This window comes from Miscanthus floridulus, chromosome 2 (assembly GCF_019320115.1).
Source record: "Miscanthus floridulus cultivar M001 chromosome 2, ASM1932011v1, whole genome shotgun sequence".
Taxonomy (NCBI): Eukaryota; Viridiplantae; Streptophyta; class Magnoliopsida; order Poales; family Poaceae; genus Miscanthus; species Miscanthus floridulus.
Window position 1 is genome coordinate 142,964,174 of NC_089581.1, and position 20,837 is coordinate 142,985,010.

Genomic DNA, 20,837 nt, shown 5'->3' on the forward strand with positions numbered 1-20,837 from the left:
TCGCAATGCTGTCGCTGCGAGTATAGCTTAGACCTCTCCACGCTAGCAGGGGTACATAGAAAACTTGCATTTTTTTTGAAAGGGTAAATTTCATTTAAACCTTAAATACAAATTATATAGATGGAAAAAAAACCATTCAGGGCATGTTTGGAACACAGAAATTTCTAGGAATCGTGCAGGAATTTCACAGGAATTAGTTCAATTTCACTGGGATAACGCAGGTACAGAAAATATATCCCGTGTTCTAAACAGGCCCCTGAAAGTTTTACGGGCCATCTAAATAGTATAATTTCTAGAATGGGTCCAAGACTCACAATAGAACAAGCAAAAACTAAGAATCAAAACCTGCCTTGCCTTTTTGCTAAATTATGAGCCATTGAATTTGTCTCTGCCTATTTTGATCATGCATGAGACCTCTGCTTGCAGGTTCAGGTCAGCATTGTGCAATCTCTCCACATTGACCTCTGCTTGCAGGTTCAGGTCAGCATTGAGCATCTCTCTGACCTCTGCTTGCAGGTACATTAGAAACTCGCATGTGGCATCTCTCTAGTATTATGGGTGTGTTTGGTTGAGTGACCAACCTCTAGCCTAGCTCCCTGAAGCCAATTTTATCCTATTTGATTGCCTAGAAGTGGGTGGAGCCTGGCTACGGCTGGCCATCCGTACTGCTGGAGCAAGGCCAGACTCGTTGAGTGTTCGGCTGGGATAAAATAATACTGTTCATGCTAAAAAATACTGTTTATATTCAAATATTATGAAAGAAAAACACTGGCTAAACAAAAAAAAAAACCGAACCTTTCCCAGCCGAACACTCCCTAACGCCCAAATCGGCCGTTCTGGAGCCAGGCCCGAGCCAGCCCCATGCTCCCTTCTGGTCACCGCCCCGCCCTCACCTACCGTGCCCTCTCTCGTCTGCTCGCCTCGCTCGTCTCCAGCGGCCCTCCCCGCGCCATCTCCGGCGTCCCTCCCCACTCGCCTCCACCACGACGGCCACGGCGCGGGCTCGCCACCGGCCTCGATGCCGAGCAGCGGGCCGGCCGACTGCTACCCTCCGACGGACTAGAGGCGTCGGCCAGCTGCGGGGTGCCGAAGCTCGCCATCTGCTCCTTCGCTCGTCTCCGGCGGCCCTCCCTGCTCGCTCACCACACGCTCCACCCACGACGACGGCCGCGGCGCGGGCTCGCCACTGGTCTCGACGCCGAGCAGCGGGGCGGCCGGCTGCTGCCGTCCGACGGACCAGAGGCGCCGGTCGGCTGCGGGGTGCCGAAGCTCGCCCTCTGCTCCTCCGATGGACCTTGTGCTCGCGTCCGCGTCAGCTCCCCTCTTCCACCTCGTGCTCGCGTCCGCTCCCTCATGGCGTCGCCTCCACCTCATGCCAGGCCGCCTCCATGGCATCGCTACTCATCGCCGCGGGGGCGAGCAGGGAGAGGCGGGCGCTGCCCAACCAAACCAGAGGCCAGCGTCGAGTCCTCCTGCGCACTCCCCACATGCTCCGCCGCCGGATGAGCTGGCAGCGGCCTCCTCCACCGCCGGCGTGTGCGCAGAGCTCCCTCCTGCGGCCTCCTCCACTGCCGGCGTGCGCGCAGAGCTCCCCCCCCCCCCCCGGCGGCCTTCCTCCACCGCCGGCGTGCGCGCAGAGCTACCTCCCACCGTAGCAGTCGCCGAAAATTGTCGCTCGCGCCATGCCACCACCGGAACGAGATCCTCTACAGTTGCCCGGATGGACTTGTGTCTGCAGTTATTCATCCACGCCGTTTCTATCTGATCCAACCGTCAGCTCAAAAGAAGCTAATCTAACAGCCCTCCTCCAACCGGCCCATGTAAGCCCATCCCGCACGGCTCTACCCCTCGCGACTCCGACCTCCGCCTCCGCCGCCGTTTCTCGTTCCCTAGGCCAGGCCACGCGGCTCCTCCGTCATCGCCGGGCGCATCACCTGAGCGCCGCGGTGCTCCCGTCTCGTTAGGTGCGACACCGGATCGGGCTGCCATCCTCATGCTCACCCACCGAGACCTACTAGCCATGGAGCTCGCACCGCCCAGCGTGGAGCGTGCAGCTCACGCCAAAGCCCGGCTGTTCCCTCTCTCGCGCCGGCGCCGCGGCCATGTTGCGCCCGTGCCGGCCATGACCATACTGATTGACAGCTCGAGCTCGTGCCCCCGACCATGGAGCTCGCGCTGCAGCCAGATGTTTCGCCTGCGCCGGCCATGGGCCCTGCTGCTCGAGCTCGCGTCGTCGACCATGGAACTTGCGCCGTAGCCTTACCGTCGCCTCTTCCGCGCTCGTGGAGCTCACGCAGCTGACCTGCTTGCGCCGTGCTGATATTGGGTCGAAGCCCAGCGAGCAGTGTGGAGACAGCGCAAATGCTCTGTCGTTGGATACCACTGAACGGCCAGATATCGAGTGACCGCAGAGACAAGTCGAGCTGGCCAACTGCAGACGACCTGGTTCCGCCACGACCATGCACTTCAACTGTTCGACAGAACGTTTCTAAGGAGGTAAATTCTCCAGCTCCAGGAAGGGGCGAGTGTATTCAAGCCAAACCAGCTATCCAAACACACTCAAACTTAGCCACAAGTAACTGTTGGCTTGAGCTAGCCCGGCTTAGAATTGAACTGAGAACCAAACACACATGGAAGGTCTCTCAGCTGCACAGTTACCATGAACAATCATCATACTAATTTATGAGGTTGCAACATCAAAACTTAAATTCCATCATCCTCCGGATCATACTAATTTACGAGGTTGCAACATCCCATCATCATCCAGATCGATGAAGTACGAATACTAAGCCGGGTCCAAAAAAAAAAAAAAACTGATCATCAGCATGCTTTTTCTTCATCATACCCATTTTACAGAACAGCTGAGTCCCAGCCTTTGGTACCCGTACATTCTCTACCTGTGAATGCCTCACTCATCATCAGCATGCTTTTTCTTCTTTTTCTTCTTATCTTTCTTACCAGACTCTTCGGTTTGCATTACAACATCCTTACCATCAGCATCAGACTTCTTTTTCTTCTTCTTCTCACCTTCTGAGGCAGCAGCCACAGCAGGCTCATCCTCGGCCTCCTTGGACTTCTTTTTCTTTTTCTTCTCCCCATCACCTTCAACAGCAGGAGCCTCCTCGCTTTCCTTGGACTTCTTTTTCTTCTTCTTCTTCCCGTCCTCCTGGTCACCAGCCTCCTGGATTGCTTCATCTGCAGGTTCTGCTGATGGTTCAGTTTTCACCTCATGATGTTTCCTCTTCTTTGAAGCCAATTCTGACTTCTTTGGTGTTTCTTCAGCAAGTACCAGATCAGCTGCAGGGTTGTATGTCTAAAACAAAATAAAAGCATCAAGTCAAAACAAGATCATGCGTGCAATATCTATAGAGAAAGATATAATGCAACCAAAGGAGTGTTTGCCTAAAGATATAATGCAACCAAAGGAGTGTTTGCCTAAAGATACTTCAAGCAAAGCCAATGGGAGACCTTTTTACGGTAAAAAGTTAAAACAGTCCAAAACTAGAACATTCCAAGGTTCTGACAAACATATTTCTTGAAGGGCTGGGCAAATTTCAGCCCAACCATATATTTCTTGAAGGGCCGGGCAAGTTTTCAGCCCAACCCATTCATTATCCGAAAGCCTTCTCAGATTTTTTTTTTTTCATGGAGAGCAAGATGTCATGAGTCATAACACTGCTTACCTTAGCAGGAGTTGTTAAAGCCCCAGCACCCTTCTTCCGGTCCTTTTCATACACTTCTATCTTGGGCTTCCCCTTTGTGGAACCAGCTGATTTCCCAAGTTCTCTATTCTCAAGAACTTGAAGCCGTGTCTCAAGCTGTTCAATTGTCATGTGTCACAAGGCAGCGTATATCATACTAATTATGAAAAGCAAAATCATTTCCACAGTGCGCATACCTTGAGTCGACTCTCAGTGCCAATGGAGTTGTCCTCACCATCACCAAGGGCATCATATCGGATGGCCAGAGCAGTTTTTGCAGCAAGAGAACGAGAGATTTTTCCCTTGTGCTTTTGAGAAGCCTTCCCAATTAAGGATGCATGGTAGATGAGGCCATACTTAGGTGTAGAATGCTTCGTCTTCAGAGCTCTGAATAAAGCCTGGAGAGAGACACAATCTTTAGTTCTTAGCAAAGAAAGCAAATTCTAGCAGGCAGCATAATAACTAAATAATGTTAACACAGGCCATCAATTGACATCACTAAGACATTATTAGAGAATAAACAACATTTTTTTAAAAAAAAGTCATGAAACAAGAAATTCACATGTTTCGCGAGATGTTAGATAATTCTAGCAGACAACATAAGCAAATACTGTTCATGTATGCCATACGAGGCGTTGTTGCACACAAAAGAGGTGGAAATTGAAAAAAAAAAGTTTCCAGAATCATCCATCCACAGGTAAACAAACCTTCTCCGCACCAAGTATCTGAATTGTGCTACCAGGCTGCTTAGCCAAATTTAGCAAACTTCCACCATGCGCAATAAGGCGAGCACCAACTAATTCGCCCACCAGTGCTGTCAGATTTGGTGCGATAGTGTTCATCCTGCTTTTTAAATAGTCATATAGCTGGGTTCTGTACTCAGAAAGGGCCAACACTTGATCGCATAGCTCTCTGATATTTGACAAGTCAAGGTCACTAACTTCTGTTCCCATGGATATTACTGCTGCCTCCTTTAGCTGTGTTTCTATCTCTTCATCTGACAATATCTGAAAACAACAGAGCTTCTTACTAAACAATTTCCTTAATAGGAATTGTAGATCATATTTAGATGTCAATAATCACCTCAGAAAAGTCAAGGTTGACTGCATTAGCTCTGTTGCCCATCATCTTCACAACTTTGGCATACTGTATATTATCTGTAACTATTTTGGTGAGTTCTGGAAAGTGCCAGCCATACCATTCACGAACTCTCATGGCGTAAGTGTTAAGCTCCTTGTCAAGATCATCCAATAATCCAATCGCTTGAATGATCATGGTATCAACCTGTGTAACAGAAACAATACAAAATTCACCTAACAGATTGAAATTGTTTCTTTAATAACAAAGATCTAGAAGAATCTTCAATAGTCAAAACTTGCAGGATGTTACATATTATGAATGTGGCAAAAGTAAGATAACATAGAAACACCAACAGGCAATCAAAGGATAAATATGCAAGTACAATATGGAAAACGGTAATTACATGCAAAGCACAAATGATGATGACACAATAAAAGCCAGAAACAGAGCATATAACAACATGGTAGATAAGATTGCCAGTAGCACCCATATAAGACTCACCTTCTCAGGACTGAACTTCAGCTTATACCTAGACAAGCTGTGGGACAATCCCAAGCTCATTGGACCAAGGTCTTGTGCACCCAACCCAGTTATAAGCTCGGTGAGCTGATTTCTCAGCCCTCTCATCAGCTCCATCACAGCACTATTGTGAAGGCAGTCAATTTTCTGCAATGCAATAAAAATGTAATGAGGGGTGGTCATTCACAAAAAGTAACAAATTGAGAAATACTACTGACCAGCTTTTCTTTTATAGCATTTCCAAGCTTAGAATCAGCAACTGCCAATGTTTCACCCTCACAATGTTTCTGCAAGAACTTGCGCAGACCCTTGCTAGGCTTGCTATCAATAATCAGGGTTGCCGCAGATAGGGCATCGGATGTGTTTTCAAACTTGTTGAAAGCCTTCAGCTCAACCACCTACAAGAAAGTCCACAGTTATTAGTCAGAACAGAAAGCTAATAAAGGTGATGCGAAGAATATAGCTAGGACGACACATCATGTTTTCTTCTTTTTTTCTTATTTTGCATTTCAACGGAAACAGTAAGTCTGTTAGGGGACGCAGTATGAATGGTTTCCGAATGGCATCATCCATTGTGTGCAGATAATGGGTATCAGCATGAAACAGCGCGCAAAATCTCTAGCCGCTTCGTAGCTTGAAATGTGAAATGTTTGAAATAGCTTACAGAAAACACATTCTAAAACATATCCAGCTAAGCCAACCTAAGCTAAGTAAAAGTTCATATTCTCGTGGCTACAACCAGTGTTCCAACGAAATAAATGAGTTTGTGCCATTTGTTCAAAACTGACAAACGCAGAATGTCATAACGTGTCAGATCCTACGCTGGGACTATGGAATGGAAAAATAAAAAACCGTTTGTGCTCCGAACTTCTGAAGGTTAAGAGAATCACAGACCTTTCTTGCTGAGTCCGACGTCGTGAACTCCTTCCATAGATCCTGCCAACAACAAGAACACAAAGGCGTAGCACATTAGCACTGATAACTCAAAAGAAAAGCACGGAGCAGACCAAATTTAACGAACCCAATCAAAACCAGACTTAGAAATCGCAGCGGCGGTCACTCACCTCGACCTTGTCGAGCTTCCCCTCGTCGAGCACCTTGAATAGGGCGAACCCCGCGGGGGTCTCGAAGAGCACCAACATCTCCGCCCACAACCAGTCCCCCGATAAACTCAGCTGAAACAACAGATACCACCGAACGAACGCCCATGGGACCAAATTAGACAGAGGAGTACGTGGGCCAACCGAATCGGGCTGTTGAGACGGCAGAAACCCTCGAACCTGGGGGAGATTTGGCGGTGGACAGCGCGGTGCGAGGCGATGAGGGGGTTTCGCCTGCGGCGGCCGCGAGACGAGAGGGGGTGGGGGAAAGGTAGCCGCCGCAAGGGTTTTAGCTCTGCTAGGGCTTGGCGCTGGAGTAATATATCGGAGAGGACAAAGGGGCTCGGTGGCCCATCTGGCCGTTGGCCGAGCGGGACCGTGCCGCTGGGCCGTTGGATGGTTTGTCTGGAGTTTTAGGTTACCGGGACTTGTGGAGTGCTCACGAGCTGGTGGCGGATGCCATCAAGTAGCATTTAAAAGCCAAAACGTCGCCCAAAATAACCTCAGCCGTCCGATCACACGTTCGATGGCCCAGATCACTCGAAGCAACAGCTTCTCAGCGTAATCCGGCTTCTGCTCTGGAGCCAATCCATCAAATATATACTGCGGCTTCCGATTTTGGGTCCAGATCCTTCTATAGGAAAAAAAAAAGAGTCGGCCTCATCTCTTCCCCGTCCTCCCCCACTCCTCCCGTGCCTCGCACGGATGCCGCCGCCGCCGCTCACGCCTCCCCTTCCTCTCCTTCTCTCCCACGGCGATGCACCGGCTACGGCCACGCCGCAGGTCGCGGGGTGCGGGCGGAGCACAGCCCTGGCGCGGCGTGGCTGGCGAGGGCGCCGGCGCGGGCGGCTCGGCGACCACCCGGCGCGAGCAGACCCCAGGTAAAGGCGGCCTCCCTCCCTTGCTCCTCTTCTCCTTCACACTCCGGCGCTGGGGTCAACCGGAGATCTGTGTGCTTGTCGTCCACCTTTGCTGGGGTTCATCGGGGGCCTCCATGACCGGATCCAGTGCCTCCATGGCCGGATCCGTTAGTTCCAGCACAGGATATTTGGAATCACATGATCCACTGGTCCGTCGGCGTCTTAGGTAAGTAAATGGCCTTATCTCTTTGCGTTATGGTTAGGGGATGCACTGATATTTGGGGATTTTGATTTCTAGGGTTCTGGATTGGGCAAGAACAGGGGCATTTCTATGGTGCTCTATCTTCTCCTCTCTATAGATCCATACTCCATCTTCTTTTTTCTATGGATGCAGACGGAGCAGCCAAGGTGAAAAAGATGCTATCGATCTCCGCCAGCAGGTGCCTTACCCTCCTCCCTTTAAAATATGATGCTGGATGAAAATAGTGCAGATTAAAAACAGAACTGTGTTAGGATAAACCATAACACGGTTGCTTCACAGGTTGGCAACTTGCTAGATGCCTCATTTATAATAAGGAATGTTTCTTTTCGGTGCATGTAGCAGATACTAAGTCTAGAAAATTCAGTCTCAATCTCTTTTCTGCATATCTCAGTGCCAGTGTATGTGTTTTTGTTTTTTGAAGCAGCCATATTATAACACTGAGATGTCAATAATCTTGCGCTATCAAATTTGGTTTTTGTATACGGGAATCATACTAATAGCATGCTGTTACTGTTACTAAGATCCTAAGTTTTGTATATGCCATGCTACACTTTTCATGTCTATGGTCATTCTAGATATAGCAGTCCACATATTTGCCTCAGAAGTTAGCTTTAAATATATGTGCTAATACTCTGGAGAGCTTGATAAGCTGCATGCTTGCCACCCAAAGTTTAGCTTACCAATTCCTAATGGTCTTAGTTCACCTTCCTTTTGTCTTCAGGTTCTCAGGTAATATGTGGTTACCTTTTCTCAGGTGGCAGCTACCAACGCAGGTCTCTCCATGACAAAATTTGTTGATGCCGGTTTTCATTGGAGAATTTGATGATTTCAGAGGAAGATTGATCATGTTTCTTGATTATTGGTATTTTCGCACCATCTCCTTTATCAGTTCTACCTATTTCCCGATACATTCGTAAATTCTAAGTTCTATGTGTCTAAGATGATGCAACGAAATTGGCTAATTATCCAGTTAGTCCTTCGCTCTATCGTGTACCTCAAAAAATGCACAAAATGAAATCAAAAGAGATTTGTTGCGCCATCATATTTTTCAACGCCAATTCTAATATGGATCTATTTTGTAGGTTGGGCTCCCTTAATCATCCAGGGGGAACACCTACTCAATCCTCGGGAGGACACCTAGGGTTCAGTTCATCGTTTTGGTATGTTATCCTCTTTCTCTGCCTTCCTTAGATGTTAGTTTAGATTATTTCATAATAATAGATCGAAATGCTGCCTACTTATGTACTCATATATATGTCATTTCCTTTGTTTTCTGTGTTCAAATAAGGTGTAATATGTGTTCAGATGGCATGAAGATATTCAGAATCAAATTCTAAATTGTTTTGGATATCTTATTGGATTTCGCAGTTTCCAGTTCCTCTAATTGAAGATGGTATCAAGTTTGAGCTGGTCCAAATATGCTTATTTAACTATGTAACACCCCGGTGTTATGCCTGTATTTAGGCACTGCAAATCCCGCATCTCATGCATCATCAAGCATCCAAATCATACATGCGTAATCTTGCATATAACAACTGAAACATTTCTTCGAAACATACGAAACATGTTTGTGAAAAGTAAATGATGCATACACTTATTAGAGTTGTTTTGCTCTGATTCTTGCTTGCTAGTTGAGTAGAAACTGTTGGTTATGCTTGTAAATCATCTAGAATTATTTAGCAAAAATTTTGGAGCAAGGTTCGTATTCAAATTTATTCAAAATTTTGCTTCCAAAGTAATTTCCCAAAATTAGGGTTTTGAGTTAAAATTTAACTTTGATTCTATAATTTAAAATCCAGATAGAATTGGACTTTGGTCATAAAAGCAAAGTTGTAGGGAATTTAATTCTAAGCAACTTTCATTTTTGGTACATTTTCAAAAGAGGTCATTTTCTTGCTCAAAATAATGTTTGAAAGATGGCATTTTAAAATTTTCTTGAAAATCAATTGAAAAATCTTCATTTCCTTTTTCCTGGGCCGCCGCCTCGCTTTCGGCCCAGCCGCACAGGCGGCCCGGCCTGCCTCCGCGCCGTCGCCCGCTCACCCGCCTCTGCCTCGGCCCAGCTGGCTCGCCGCGGCCCAGTCCTCCGCGCGCCTGCCCGCGCCGCGCCGCGACGTGCCCCGACCGCGTCAGAGCGCGCTCGCCGCGTGGCCGCCCTGCGCTGACAACGCCCGCCGCGCGGCAGCCGTGGCCTGGCTTCACCTCCACGCGCGCGCCTTCTTCTGCCCCGCAGCGCGCTCCTCTCTCCGCACTCCTCGCTTTCGCCGCCTTGTCTCCCTGCCTCTTGCTCAGCAGCAGCAGCGCACGCGCTCGCCACCGTCGCTGCCCCGCCGACGACGTGCTCCACCGCCAGCGCTTCATTCTTCGATTCATCTCGCCCGGAGCTCCGCCTCGCCTAGCTCCTTCGCTTGCGCTCGCTCGCGACTGCCATCGTCAAGGTAAGGGCCGAGCTCGGCCGTCCCCCTTTCTCGCCGGCGCGCGGCTGCCGTGGTCGCGTGGAACGCCACGACGCCGGGCCACCTCTACCCTTCCCGTTGGTGCGGCTCCGCGTGGGGAGCCCGCTGATACCGCCTGCATCTTCGGAGGAGCTTGCCGCCGGTGAGCACCGGCCGGCGGAGCGCCTCCCCTGCTCTCGGTCGCTGACCGGCAGGGCCCAGCCGCAGCGGCGTGGCCTTGCCCGGCCGAGCTGGACCAGGCTGGCTTGGGCCGAGCCCCGAGCCAGGCCGCCGCTCGCCCCCTTTTCGCTCGGTCTGAGCAGGCCGGCTGTGGCCGTGGGCCAGTTCATCCGCAGGCCGGCCCAGTGGAGTTTTGAAGAATTGATTTCCATTTATTCATTCTTATTTGAAAACAGAAATGGTTTACAAAATATTTGGATACTCAAAGTTGCTCCAAATTTGTTGAAACAAATTTTTCTAGGTTCCTTATTACCAGATCTACTTGGGAAAATTATTGCATGTCATGTTTGATATACTTTTCTATAGGATTTTATTTAATCTTGAATATTGCTGATAACTTGAAAAAGATGTAGAAAAATATATAGGCTTCAGAAAAATATGATTCCAAGTTTGTTAATCTTCTTATGTCATGTACTTCCTAGGAAAAATATATTTCATGTATGTGCTGTGGGAAAATTTTGAGGTGTAGTTCAAGTACCTTAAATGGCTGATTTTTGTTATTTTTGCTAGAGAGCAAACTTTGTATAAAACATGCATGTGGTAATTTTTGTACAGTCATTATATGCTATGAAGAACCTAGGAAAAATATTAATTCTGTTGTTTGACACTTTTCATAGTACAAAGTAATTTCATGCTCATTTTTATGCTATAGTTTGTCATTTTTGTGTAGGATGGTTTACTTAGCCTAATGCCATGAAATTTTTATGGTAGTCTGTTTAGAGTAGTATTATGCTACTGTAATTTTCGCAGACTTTTAGGAGCATCAGAAATATATGTTGCTATTCAAACCTATTATTAACTAGGGTTTAAGCCAGTGTCGCTTTAAGTGTGATTAAGAAATTAGTAAAGCTTTGGTGTATCTTTGAAGCATTTCATAAGATAGGTTAACTTAACATATTAGTAGTAGAAGAGAATGCAGTAGATGACATGTGCTTATGGTATAGTTTCTTGGATGATGTTGACTACCTTGTATTTCAACATATCCATTGCATTCATCTCCTTCGATGCACCGTTTGCATAATCACTTACACGCATTGCATCATACAGGATCGCAAACCGAGAACCCGGCCGTCATACCCGAGGAGCCCGAGGAGCAGTTCGAGGTGCAGCCGCAGGAAGTGCCAGAAGCCGACGAGGAGGGCATTGAGGAACTTCCGGAGTGCCCCGATCACCGTCCGAGCTCCTTCGAGAGAGGCAAGCCCCGGAGCATTTTTCTCCCGGTTTGCAATGATTTAATTAAATGCTTTACTTTAATTAATGCATTACGTTCAGGAGTTGTTTGCAACCGTTGCTGCATTATACCTTGCTTACCTTTGTTATACTATATCCTTGTTACCCTGGTATCCGCAGTCGAGTCAATGCTTAGCTGGCTTAGACCGGTAGAAGTCGGGTGATTTCCTGTCACCTGCGAGCTATAGGTGGTTACCTGGATCTGCTTGGATGACTATGAAGTCATGGTATAACTAAGTGTTAAATGAAGTTGAGACCGGACGGAGACTTGCAGTGTTTTGGACTGTAGTGTTTTCCGTCTGTGTCGATTAAGGACCGGCCGTTGTTGGGCCTCGAGTCATGTTGAACGCATGCCTTACATTTAGCTGGCCGGATAAAGTACCTTCCGACCGCGAAGCTGGGAGATTTTGCGGGCCGAGTAAATTGCCCGCAACGCACTGTGCCGAAGCAGGTGTGGTAGGAAACGGGGGCGGGATGATAAGGCCAAAGTGCAGTCGGTCGGCCCCCGGGTACATGTGGTTCCTGGCAAACTCGAGATTCCTGGAAAGTTGACTCGGTGATCAATATCTCACTTTAGCGGGTGAGTGAGGTTTGTGTAAGGAACAAATCACCAGCTGGTTAGGAATCGATTCGAATCGCCATCGCTCCTGGATAGTGAGCACTTGACTTGAGTTACTTCATCGTAGTAAATGTTATGGAACACTTGGACAGTTATAATGAATATGACAGCATGGAAGTTGATTAATGATCATTGGTTATCATTATCTGCTTAATCATATGTTTACTCTAGTATAGGTGCAAATCTAGTTGACAGGTTAATAATAATTAACTTGGCAATAATGCTTTTAGAAAGGTTCTTGAAATGCTAAAAATGCTTCTTTTTGCAAATGAGTCAGCTACCCCACTATAAAGCCCTTCATAATCCTTGGTGTCATTTATTTTCGGTTATGTCGGGTAAGTCTGGCTGAGTACCTTCTCGTACTCAGGGTTTTATTCCCACTTGTTGCAGATGGGCAGATGTACTATGGCTACTGTATCAACTGCCTGTATCCTGCGATGGGTGATGCTTAGGACCATGGGCATGGTCATTCCTTACGTCTCTTCTGATGCTTTTGTTGGAGATGATCATTCGCTGGCACTATATTTGAACTCCGTGTGAGTGTGTGTGGTTTTAAACAATTGACTTCCGCTACTTTTTATTCGAACTTGTTTTGTAATAACTATGGTTAAACTCTGATGTATCTGTTATGCAAACTTTTATGTAATATGTGATTGGTGACCGCTAAACTTATTACGATCATGGCTGGGACATGAGTTGGTTTGAAATCCTTCGTGATTTCACGGACTACCGGGTTATACGGGCTTAAGTTTGCTAAAGCGTCTGCGCTGGCGGATGATTTTCTTACTTAATTTCGTATAATTGGTCGGTTCTGTTACAGCTGGCATCAGAGCATGGTTTAGCGTGTTACTGTTCACAAGTGTATTTAAAACAAAAAGGCATTTGAAAAACGTGATTTTCAAAATCTAAAGTGTGCCAGTGATCAGATCCTTTATGCCCAGTTAAGGACTTTAGGTGGCTTAATTAAGTACTGACTGGGGTTCTTGCATCATATTTCTCTTTCGTCGCTCATACGGCGTGCTATTGTATGAGTGCCACTTGTTTGAGTGGTAATGAATGGATCTTTTGCCTCTACGCATCGGTAAGTGTGAGTTGTGAGAGCATGATCGGATACACCGCCGATCTAGGGTGAATGATTATATGATGCTGGAGTAATTACATGTCCTACGCATGTTTTACAAAGGTATCTCATGTATGGGTCTTCCGTCTGTTGAGGCGATGCCGTCAATAGGACGATGATTCGGGTAGTTACTACCGTTGTACACGTATCTGGGGATTCGTGTAGATCGTGTAGATAAAAATTTTACTGCTTTATGCATTAATTGGGAATTGGGCTGAAATGAATCTTCTGTAGGAACATAACAGCGCTATCGTGTAGAACGTATTAGCTACGTATTTGAGAGATCGTTGTATGCCACCGACTTAGTCGTTAGAAATTATTTATTTCCTAAGTTTGTGAGAACGTACGACCCGTACATACATCCTGTTACTTGTGCATCTCATTCATCTCATGCATACCTCCCCTTATAAATTGATTATCTCATTTTGATAAAAAGTGTATCACCAAAAATATGTTTCCCCGAAGTAATAAGAGAACTTTTGCTACAGATGGCCCGCACGAAGCAGACCGCCCGTAAGTCCACCGGAGGAAGAGCACCCCGACGTCCGTTGGCCCTGAGGGAGCACCGCACCACGGACACCTTCTTGAGCGAGTTTGGCATGCCGACTTTGCTTTGGAGAGTGCTCCATGATGTGGGGTACCCAGAGGGTCAAGAGCCGGTGTACTCTTGGAATGAGAACCAGTTAACAGATGATGGACTTGCAGTGGTGGAGATCACGGTTCCTGCTCTCGGTGATGCTCCAGATTGGGATGGTTGGCATTTGGAGTTTGAGGGTCGCACTCCAGCTGAGGGTGCAGAGGGAGCAGCCTTCCGTGTCATCAGGGACATTATGAGCAGATTTCCCAGTGAGCTTGCAGCAGCTTTAGCTGGTACTTTTCCTAGGGATGATCCTCGTGATGCCATTTGGGTTCAGCCTCAAGGAAGCGCATTAGTCAGAGGTCCAGCTGAGGGACAGGCTAGCGACAACCAGGCAATGAGTGCTATGTTCGCCGCCATCAGAGCGTATGAGGGTCTCGAGAGTACCTACTGGACTTTGACTGGCTTGCGTAGTGAGGATAAGCTCAAAGGGAAGAAGCAGAAGAAGAGACAGGCACGAGCCATAGCTAGCTTGCAGGAGCAGTTGGCTGATATGAACTTACAGCGAGATCAGGCGGTTGAAAGAGGTGATAGAGCTATGCAGCGAGTGCATACGTTGACTCAAGCCAACAACAATGCAGATCGCATGATTGGACAGTTGGTTCAGGAAAGGAATGAAGCCTGGAACGCAAGAAACCTTCTGCTGCAGAGAGTCGATGAGCTAGAGGAATACAACGGCAACCTGCACGAGGAGTTTCACGCGCTCTACAATGGGGTTGGCCCATACGCTCCGCCGAACGCCGCTGGCATGGACATCGACGACGACAACCAGAACGAGCCTGTAGTTTCACCTGGAGGTGATGGTGACGTCTCCGATCCCGACGATGGCCCCGAGGAGTAGGCTAGTTGCTTTGCGCTAGTATCTAGGTCTTGTCGCGATGACTTTTCTTTGTTGGCATGTAATCTATCGTATGTTGCTTCGAACGTATGAGACTTGGCATGTGGTTGGAACTTGATTTTCGAATGCGATATCTGAACGCATAAAAAGTCCAGTGTATGTATGCTGGCAATGTGATTATATGGACGCGATGTTTGCCGTTTAAGTAATTCGATTAAGTGCTGTTGTTTTAATTGGAATGCGATTGTTGTGCCTCTGTTTTATTGTATGAATTTATTCTCTCCAGTAAATTCAGTACGGCATAAGTTTTTCTGCACTCGCAATTGTTACAACTTCACTCAATCGTTACTTGTTGCTAAAATATGCAGATGACAAACACTCGCCGAACCACGTATGAAGCCGCTGAGCCCGGTGCTAACGGTTCAGGGACTGGTGGTGGTGGAGGAAATCATGGCAACAACAATGAGCCTCCCCATGAACCGCATTTGCCACCTCCTCCCCCGTTTACCCCCGAGATGTTTCTCGCACAGCTGCTCGGGAGTCAGCGCAATGCGGAACAATCCCAGAAGAACATGGAAGATTTTCTGCGCACCATAGCCAACAACGTGCAACGTGGTAACAATCAAGGTGGTGGCATGGGAGTAAACCAATATAGCAGCTTCGAAGATTTCATGGACACCAGGCCACCCGTATTCAAGGAAGCCACAGAGCCACTCGACGCTGAGGAATGGATCAACACGATGGAAGATAAATTCCGTGTGTTGAGGATGACTGAGGTTCTGAAAACGGAGTATGCTGCACTTCAATTGCAGGGACCGGCGGGAATGTGGTGGAAGCACCATCGCACCACCTTCCCTCCAAATGCTCAGATTTCTTGGAGAGAGTTTGCTGAGGCCTTCCGTGGAGTCTATATTCCACCCGGGCTGACTGAAATGAAGTTGGGAGAGTTTCTGGCATTGAACCAGGGTACCAAAACTGTGACGCAATACCTGCATGCCTTCAACAACTTGTGTCGCTATGCTCCCGACATGGTTGACACAGATGCCAAAAGGATAGCCAGTTTTAAGAGGGGTCTCAATCCAAAAATGATGAAGCATGTTGGTACCAACAACCGCGTCAGATTCAACGACTTCATCAGCGACTGTCTGAAGCAGGAGAAGAATAACAACGCCAGCACCGCAGCCAAGACACGCAAGAGAGCCTTCGAAGGTGGGCCGTCTCAAGCTAGAGCACCTATGGGAGGTCGTCCTCCTTATCGCCCATCGGCACCTGGCGCTAGATTCAGGCCACCTCAGCCAAGAAGCCAGAATTTCCGTGGACCTCAAAAGCCGTACAAGATGGCAGTACAGCCCAACAAAGCAGCCGCAACTGCGGTACAAGGCAGTTCCAAGGGAGCTATGGGATCTGCCGGGACAGTAAGAGGACCCTGCTATAACTGCGATCAACTCGGTCATTTCTCGAAGTTTTGTCCGTACCCTCCCAAGAAGAAGCAGCAGACTTATAATGCTAGAGTGCACAGTACAACAGTGGATGAAATTCCAGAGGGAGAGCCCGTCACTGCTGGTAAGTTTACTGTCAATGAAAACCCTGCAGTTGTTCTATTTGATTCTGGATCATCGCATTCTTTTATGAGTCAAGCATTTGCACAGAAACATGAACAACCATGCACAGAATTGGGTTATGGTTATCGTATAAGTTCAGCAGGGGCTGACGTTTTGACCAACCGGATGGTTCGAGGGGCAACCCTTGAATTAGGTAGCAGGAAGTTCCGAGTGAACTTGATAGTTATGCCTGGGTTAGTCTTGGATGTCATTATAGGGATGAATTGGATGAAGGATTGGGGAGCAGTCATAGATACTGGAAGTCGAGTACTTACCCTTAAGGATCCCCTAGGTGAGGGTACTTTCCAAGTACCATTGCCTCGAAGAACAGACCTTATAAGTGTTACATGCGCTACAACAGTCATTCCTATTCATCAGATTCCGGTAGTGTGTGAATTTCCGGATGTATTCCCGGATGAGCTACCTGGTCTTCCGCCAGATAGGGAGATTGAGTTTGGAATTGAGCTAGTCCCTGGAACAGCTCCGATTTCAAGAAGGCCCTATCGGATGCCTCCCGATGAGTTAGCTGAGCTAAAGAAGCAATTAGAAGATTTGTCGAAAAAGGGGTTTATTCGGCCAAGCAAGTCTGAATGGGGATGTCCCGCTTTGTTTGTGAAAAAGAAGAAAGAGGGCACGTTGAGAATGTGCATAGATTATAGACCACTCAATGCTGTGACCGTCAAGAATAAGTATCCCTTGCCACATATTGATGTTCTGTTTGACCAATTATCCAAGGCCAAGGTGTTCTCAAAAATAGATTTGAGATCCGGTTATCATCAGATTAAGATTAGGCCACAGGATATACCAAAAACTGCATTTTCCACCAGATACGGGTTGTATGAGTATCTTGTCATGTCTTTTGGCTTGACAAATGCTCCCGCATACTTTATGTTTTTGATGAATACAGTTTTCATGCCAGAATTGGATAAGTTTGTGGTAGTGTTCATCGATGACATTCTGGTGTACTCCGAGAACGAGAAAGATCACGAAGAGCATCTGAGAACTGTCTTGACCAGACTCAGAGATCATCAATTGTATGCTAAGTTTAGCAAATGCGAATTCTGGTTGAAGGAAGTCCCTTTCCTTGGTCACATTTTGTCAGAGAATGGAGTTTCAGTCGATCCAAGTAAGGTGCAAGAAGTTATGAATTGGAAAGCACCGACCTCAGTTCCTGAGATTAGAAGTTTCTTAGGACTGGCGGGTTATTACCGTCGCTTTATACCAGATTTCTCAAAGATCGCCAAACCGATGACGAGTCTCCTACAGAAGGATCACAAGTTTGTGTGGACAGAGGAGTGTGAAGCAGCTTTCCACACTTTGCGGAAACTGTTGACCACTGCTCCTGTTCTAGCACAACCAGATATTGAGAAACCATTTGATGTGTTTTGCGACGCATCAAAGACTGGATTGGGTTGTGTTCTTATGCAAGAAAGAAGAGTCATAGCTTATGCATCACGTCAATTGAGAAAGCACGAGGTCAACTACCCAACACATGATCTTGAACTTGCTGCAGTTGTGCACGCCCTAAAAATTTGGAGACATTACCTACTTGGTAACGTGTGCAATATTTTCACGGATCACAAGAGTCTTAAGTATATCTTTACCCAACCAGAGCTAAACATGAGACAGCGTAGATGGTTGGAATTGATCAAAGATTACAACTTGAATGTGCAATATCATCCTGGTAAAGCCAATGTAGTGGCAGATGCTTTGAGCAGGAAGTCACATTACTTGACTGTGCAGCCATTACTTGAAGATGGATTCGATCTAATGCATCCTGCTGTGTTAAATAGTATTCAGATTAGTTGCTCCTTGGAGAGTAAGATAATAGAAGGCCAGAAAACTGACAAGGGGATATTCCACATCAAAGAGAAAATAAAAGAAAAGCCGTCTCAACACTTTAAAGTGGATGAACAGGGCGTGTTGTGGTTTGACAACCGTCTTGTGGTTCCCAAGGATCGAGAGCTTAGGAATAAACTCATGGATGAAGCTCACCTGTCTAAGCTATCTATCCATCCTGGAAGTAGTAAGATGTATCAAGAACTAAGATCTCGATATTGGTGGACCAAAATGAAGAAAAAAATTACAGCATATGTTGCCAGATGTGACACATGTTGTCGAGTGAAAGCCATTCACATGAAACCTGCCGGTATGTTGCAACCCTTATCAGTCCCTAGTTGGAAGTGGGACGATATCAGTATGGATTTTATCACGGGTTTGCCCCCTACTCAAAAAGGACATGATTCAATTTGGGTAATTGTGGATCGTCTTACCAAGACCGCTCATTTCTTGCCTGTCAAAACAGATTATCGACCACCTCAATATGCCGAGAAGTATATCGCAGAAATTGTAAGGTTGCATGGTATACCAAAGACCATAATATCTGATAGAGGCTCACAGTTCACGGCTCATTTTTGGGAACATTTACACAAAGGCTTAGGAACTAGTTTGATTCGCAGTACCGCTTATCATCCTCAGACAGATGGTCAGACTGAACGAGTAAATGCTGTTTTGGAGGATATGTTGAGAGCCTGTGTATTGTCTTCCAAGGGATCATGGGAGTCATGGTTACCGTTAGCTGAGTTTTCTTATAATAATAGTTATCAAGAAAGCATCAAGATGGCCCCATTCGAAGCTTTATATGGCAGAAAATGTAGAACACCATTGAATTGGGTCGAACCGGGAGATAGAAGGTATTATGGCATTGACTTTGTAGAAGAAGCCGAGAAGAGAGTTCAGATTATTCAGCAGAATATGAAAGCTGCCCAATCCCGTCAGAAAAGCTATGCGGACAAAAGGAGGAGACCCCTTGTGTTTGAAGTTGGAGACTATGTTTATCTAAAAGTCACCCCAATGAAGAAGAAAAGGTTTGGAATCCGAAGAAAGCTTGCCGCAAGATTCGTAGGACCATACAAGATCTTGGAACAAAGAGGTCCGGTAGCCTACAAGTTAGAGTTACCTGAGACAATGAGTACAGTTTTCCCAGTTTTCCATGTATCACATCTCAAGAAATGTTTGCGTGTTCCGGAGGAAAGAATAGAACCTCGAGGTATTCAACTCAAATCAGATTTGGTGTATCGTGAACAACCAGTCCGAGTGTTAGACACTAAGGAACGTGCTACTCGGAATAGTGTGGTGAAAACTTACAAGATACAGTGGGATCATCATGATGAGGGAGATGCAACTTGGGAGACAGGAGAGTATCTACAAAAAGCTTATGAAGAATTTTATAACAAATGGTTCGTAACCCAAATCTCGGGACGAGATTTTTATAAGGGGGGAGGGCTGTAACACCCCGGTGTTATGCCTGCATTTAGGCACTGCAAATCCCGCATCTCATGCATCATCAAGCATCCAAATCATACATGCGTAATCTTGCATATAACAACTAAAACATTTCTTCGAAACATACGAAACATGTTTGTGAAAAGTAAATGATGCATACACTTATTAGAGTTGTTTTGCTCTGATTCTTGCTTGCTAGTTGAGTAGAAACTGTTGGTTATGCTTGTAAATCATCTAGAATTATTTAGCAAAAATTTTGGAGCAAGGTTCGTATTCAAATTTATTCAAAATTTTGCTTCCAAAGTAATTTCCCAAAATTAGGGTTTTGAGTTAAAATTTAACTTTGATTCTATAATTTAAAATCCAGATAGAATTGGACTTTGGTCATAAAAGCAAAGTTGTAGGGAATTTAATTCTAAGCAACTTTCATTTTTGGTACATTTTCAAAAGAGGTCATTTTCTTGCTCAAAATAATGTTTGAAAGATGGCATTTTAAAATTTTCTTGAAAATCAATTGAAAAATCTTCATTTCCTTTTTCCTGGGCCGCCGCCTCGCTTTCGGCCCAGCCGCACAGGCGGCCCGGCCTGCCTCCGCGCCGTCGCCCGCTCACCCGCCTCTGCCTCGGCCCAGCTGGCTCGCCGCGGCCCAGTCCTCCGCGCGCCTGCCCGCGCCGCACCGCGACGTGCCCCGACCGCGTCAGAGCGCGCTCGCCGCGTGGCCGCCCTGCGCTGACAACGCCCGCCGCGCGGCAGCCGTGGCCTGGCTTCACCTCCACGCGCGCGCCTTCTTCTGCCCCGCAGCGCGCTCCTCTCTCCGCACTCCTCGCTTTCGCCGCCTTGTCTCCCTGCCTCTTGCTCAGCAGCAGCAGCGCACGCGCTCGCCACCGTCGCTGCCCCGCCGACGACGTGCTCCACCGCCAGCGCTTCATTCTTCGATTCATCTCGCCCGGAGCTCCGCCTCGCCTAGCTCCTTCGCTTGCGCTCGCTCGCGACTGCCATCGTCAAGGTAAGGGCCGAGCTCGGCCGTCCCCCTTTCTCGCCGGCGCGCGGCTGCTGTGGTCGCGTGGAACGCCACGACGCCGGGCCACCTCTACCCTTCCCGTTGGTGCGGCTCCGCGTGGGGAGCCCGCTGATACCGCCTGCATCTTCGGAGGAGCTTGCCGCCGGTGAGCACCGGCCGGCGGAGCACCTCCCCTGCTCTCGGTCGCTGACCGGCAGGGCCCAGCCGCAGCGGCGTGGCCTTGCCCGGCCGAGCTGGACCAGGCTGGCTTGGGCCGAGCCCCGAGCCAGGCCGCCGCTCGCCCCCTTTT

General features: G+C 47.4%; 1 protein-coding gene and 1 long non-coding RNA gene across 2 annotated transcripts; one reads left to right on the plus strand and one right to left on the minus strand.

Annotated features, from left to right (window-relative positions):
- Window positions 1-2,654: 2,654 nt before the first annotated feature.
- On the minus strand, window positions 2,655-6,703 carry LOC136531534 (probable nucleolar protein 5-2). The gene is made up of 10 exons (XM_066524181.1): window positions 6,581-6,703; window positions 6,365-6,475; window positions 6,195-6,236; window positions 5,519-5,698; window positions 5,283-5,447; window positions 4,785-4,985; window positions 4,409-4,708; window positions 3,899-4,099; window positions 3,684-3,818; window positions 2,655-3,313 (listed from the first exon to the last, which is right to left on the minus strand). The coding sequence occupies exons 2-10, from the start codon at window positions 6,440-6,442 to the stop codon at window positions 2,909-2,911; spliced, it is 1,707 nt and encodes a 568-aa protein (XP_066380278.1). The 5' UTR covers window positions 6,443-6,475; window positions 6,581-6,703; the 3' UTR covers window positions 2,655-2,908.
- Window positions 6,704-8,260: 1,557 nt separating this feature from the next.
- On the plus strand, window positions 8,261-11,336 carry LOC136539929 (uncharacterized). The gene is made up of 3 exons (XR_010779785.1): window positions 8,261-8,384; window positions 8,605-8,682; window positions 11,245-11,336. It is a non-coding gene; the product is annotated as an uncharacterized lncRNA (long non-coding RNA).
- The last annotated feature ends 9,501 nt before the right edge of the window (window positions 11,337-20,837 follow it).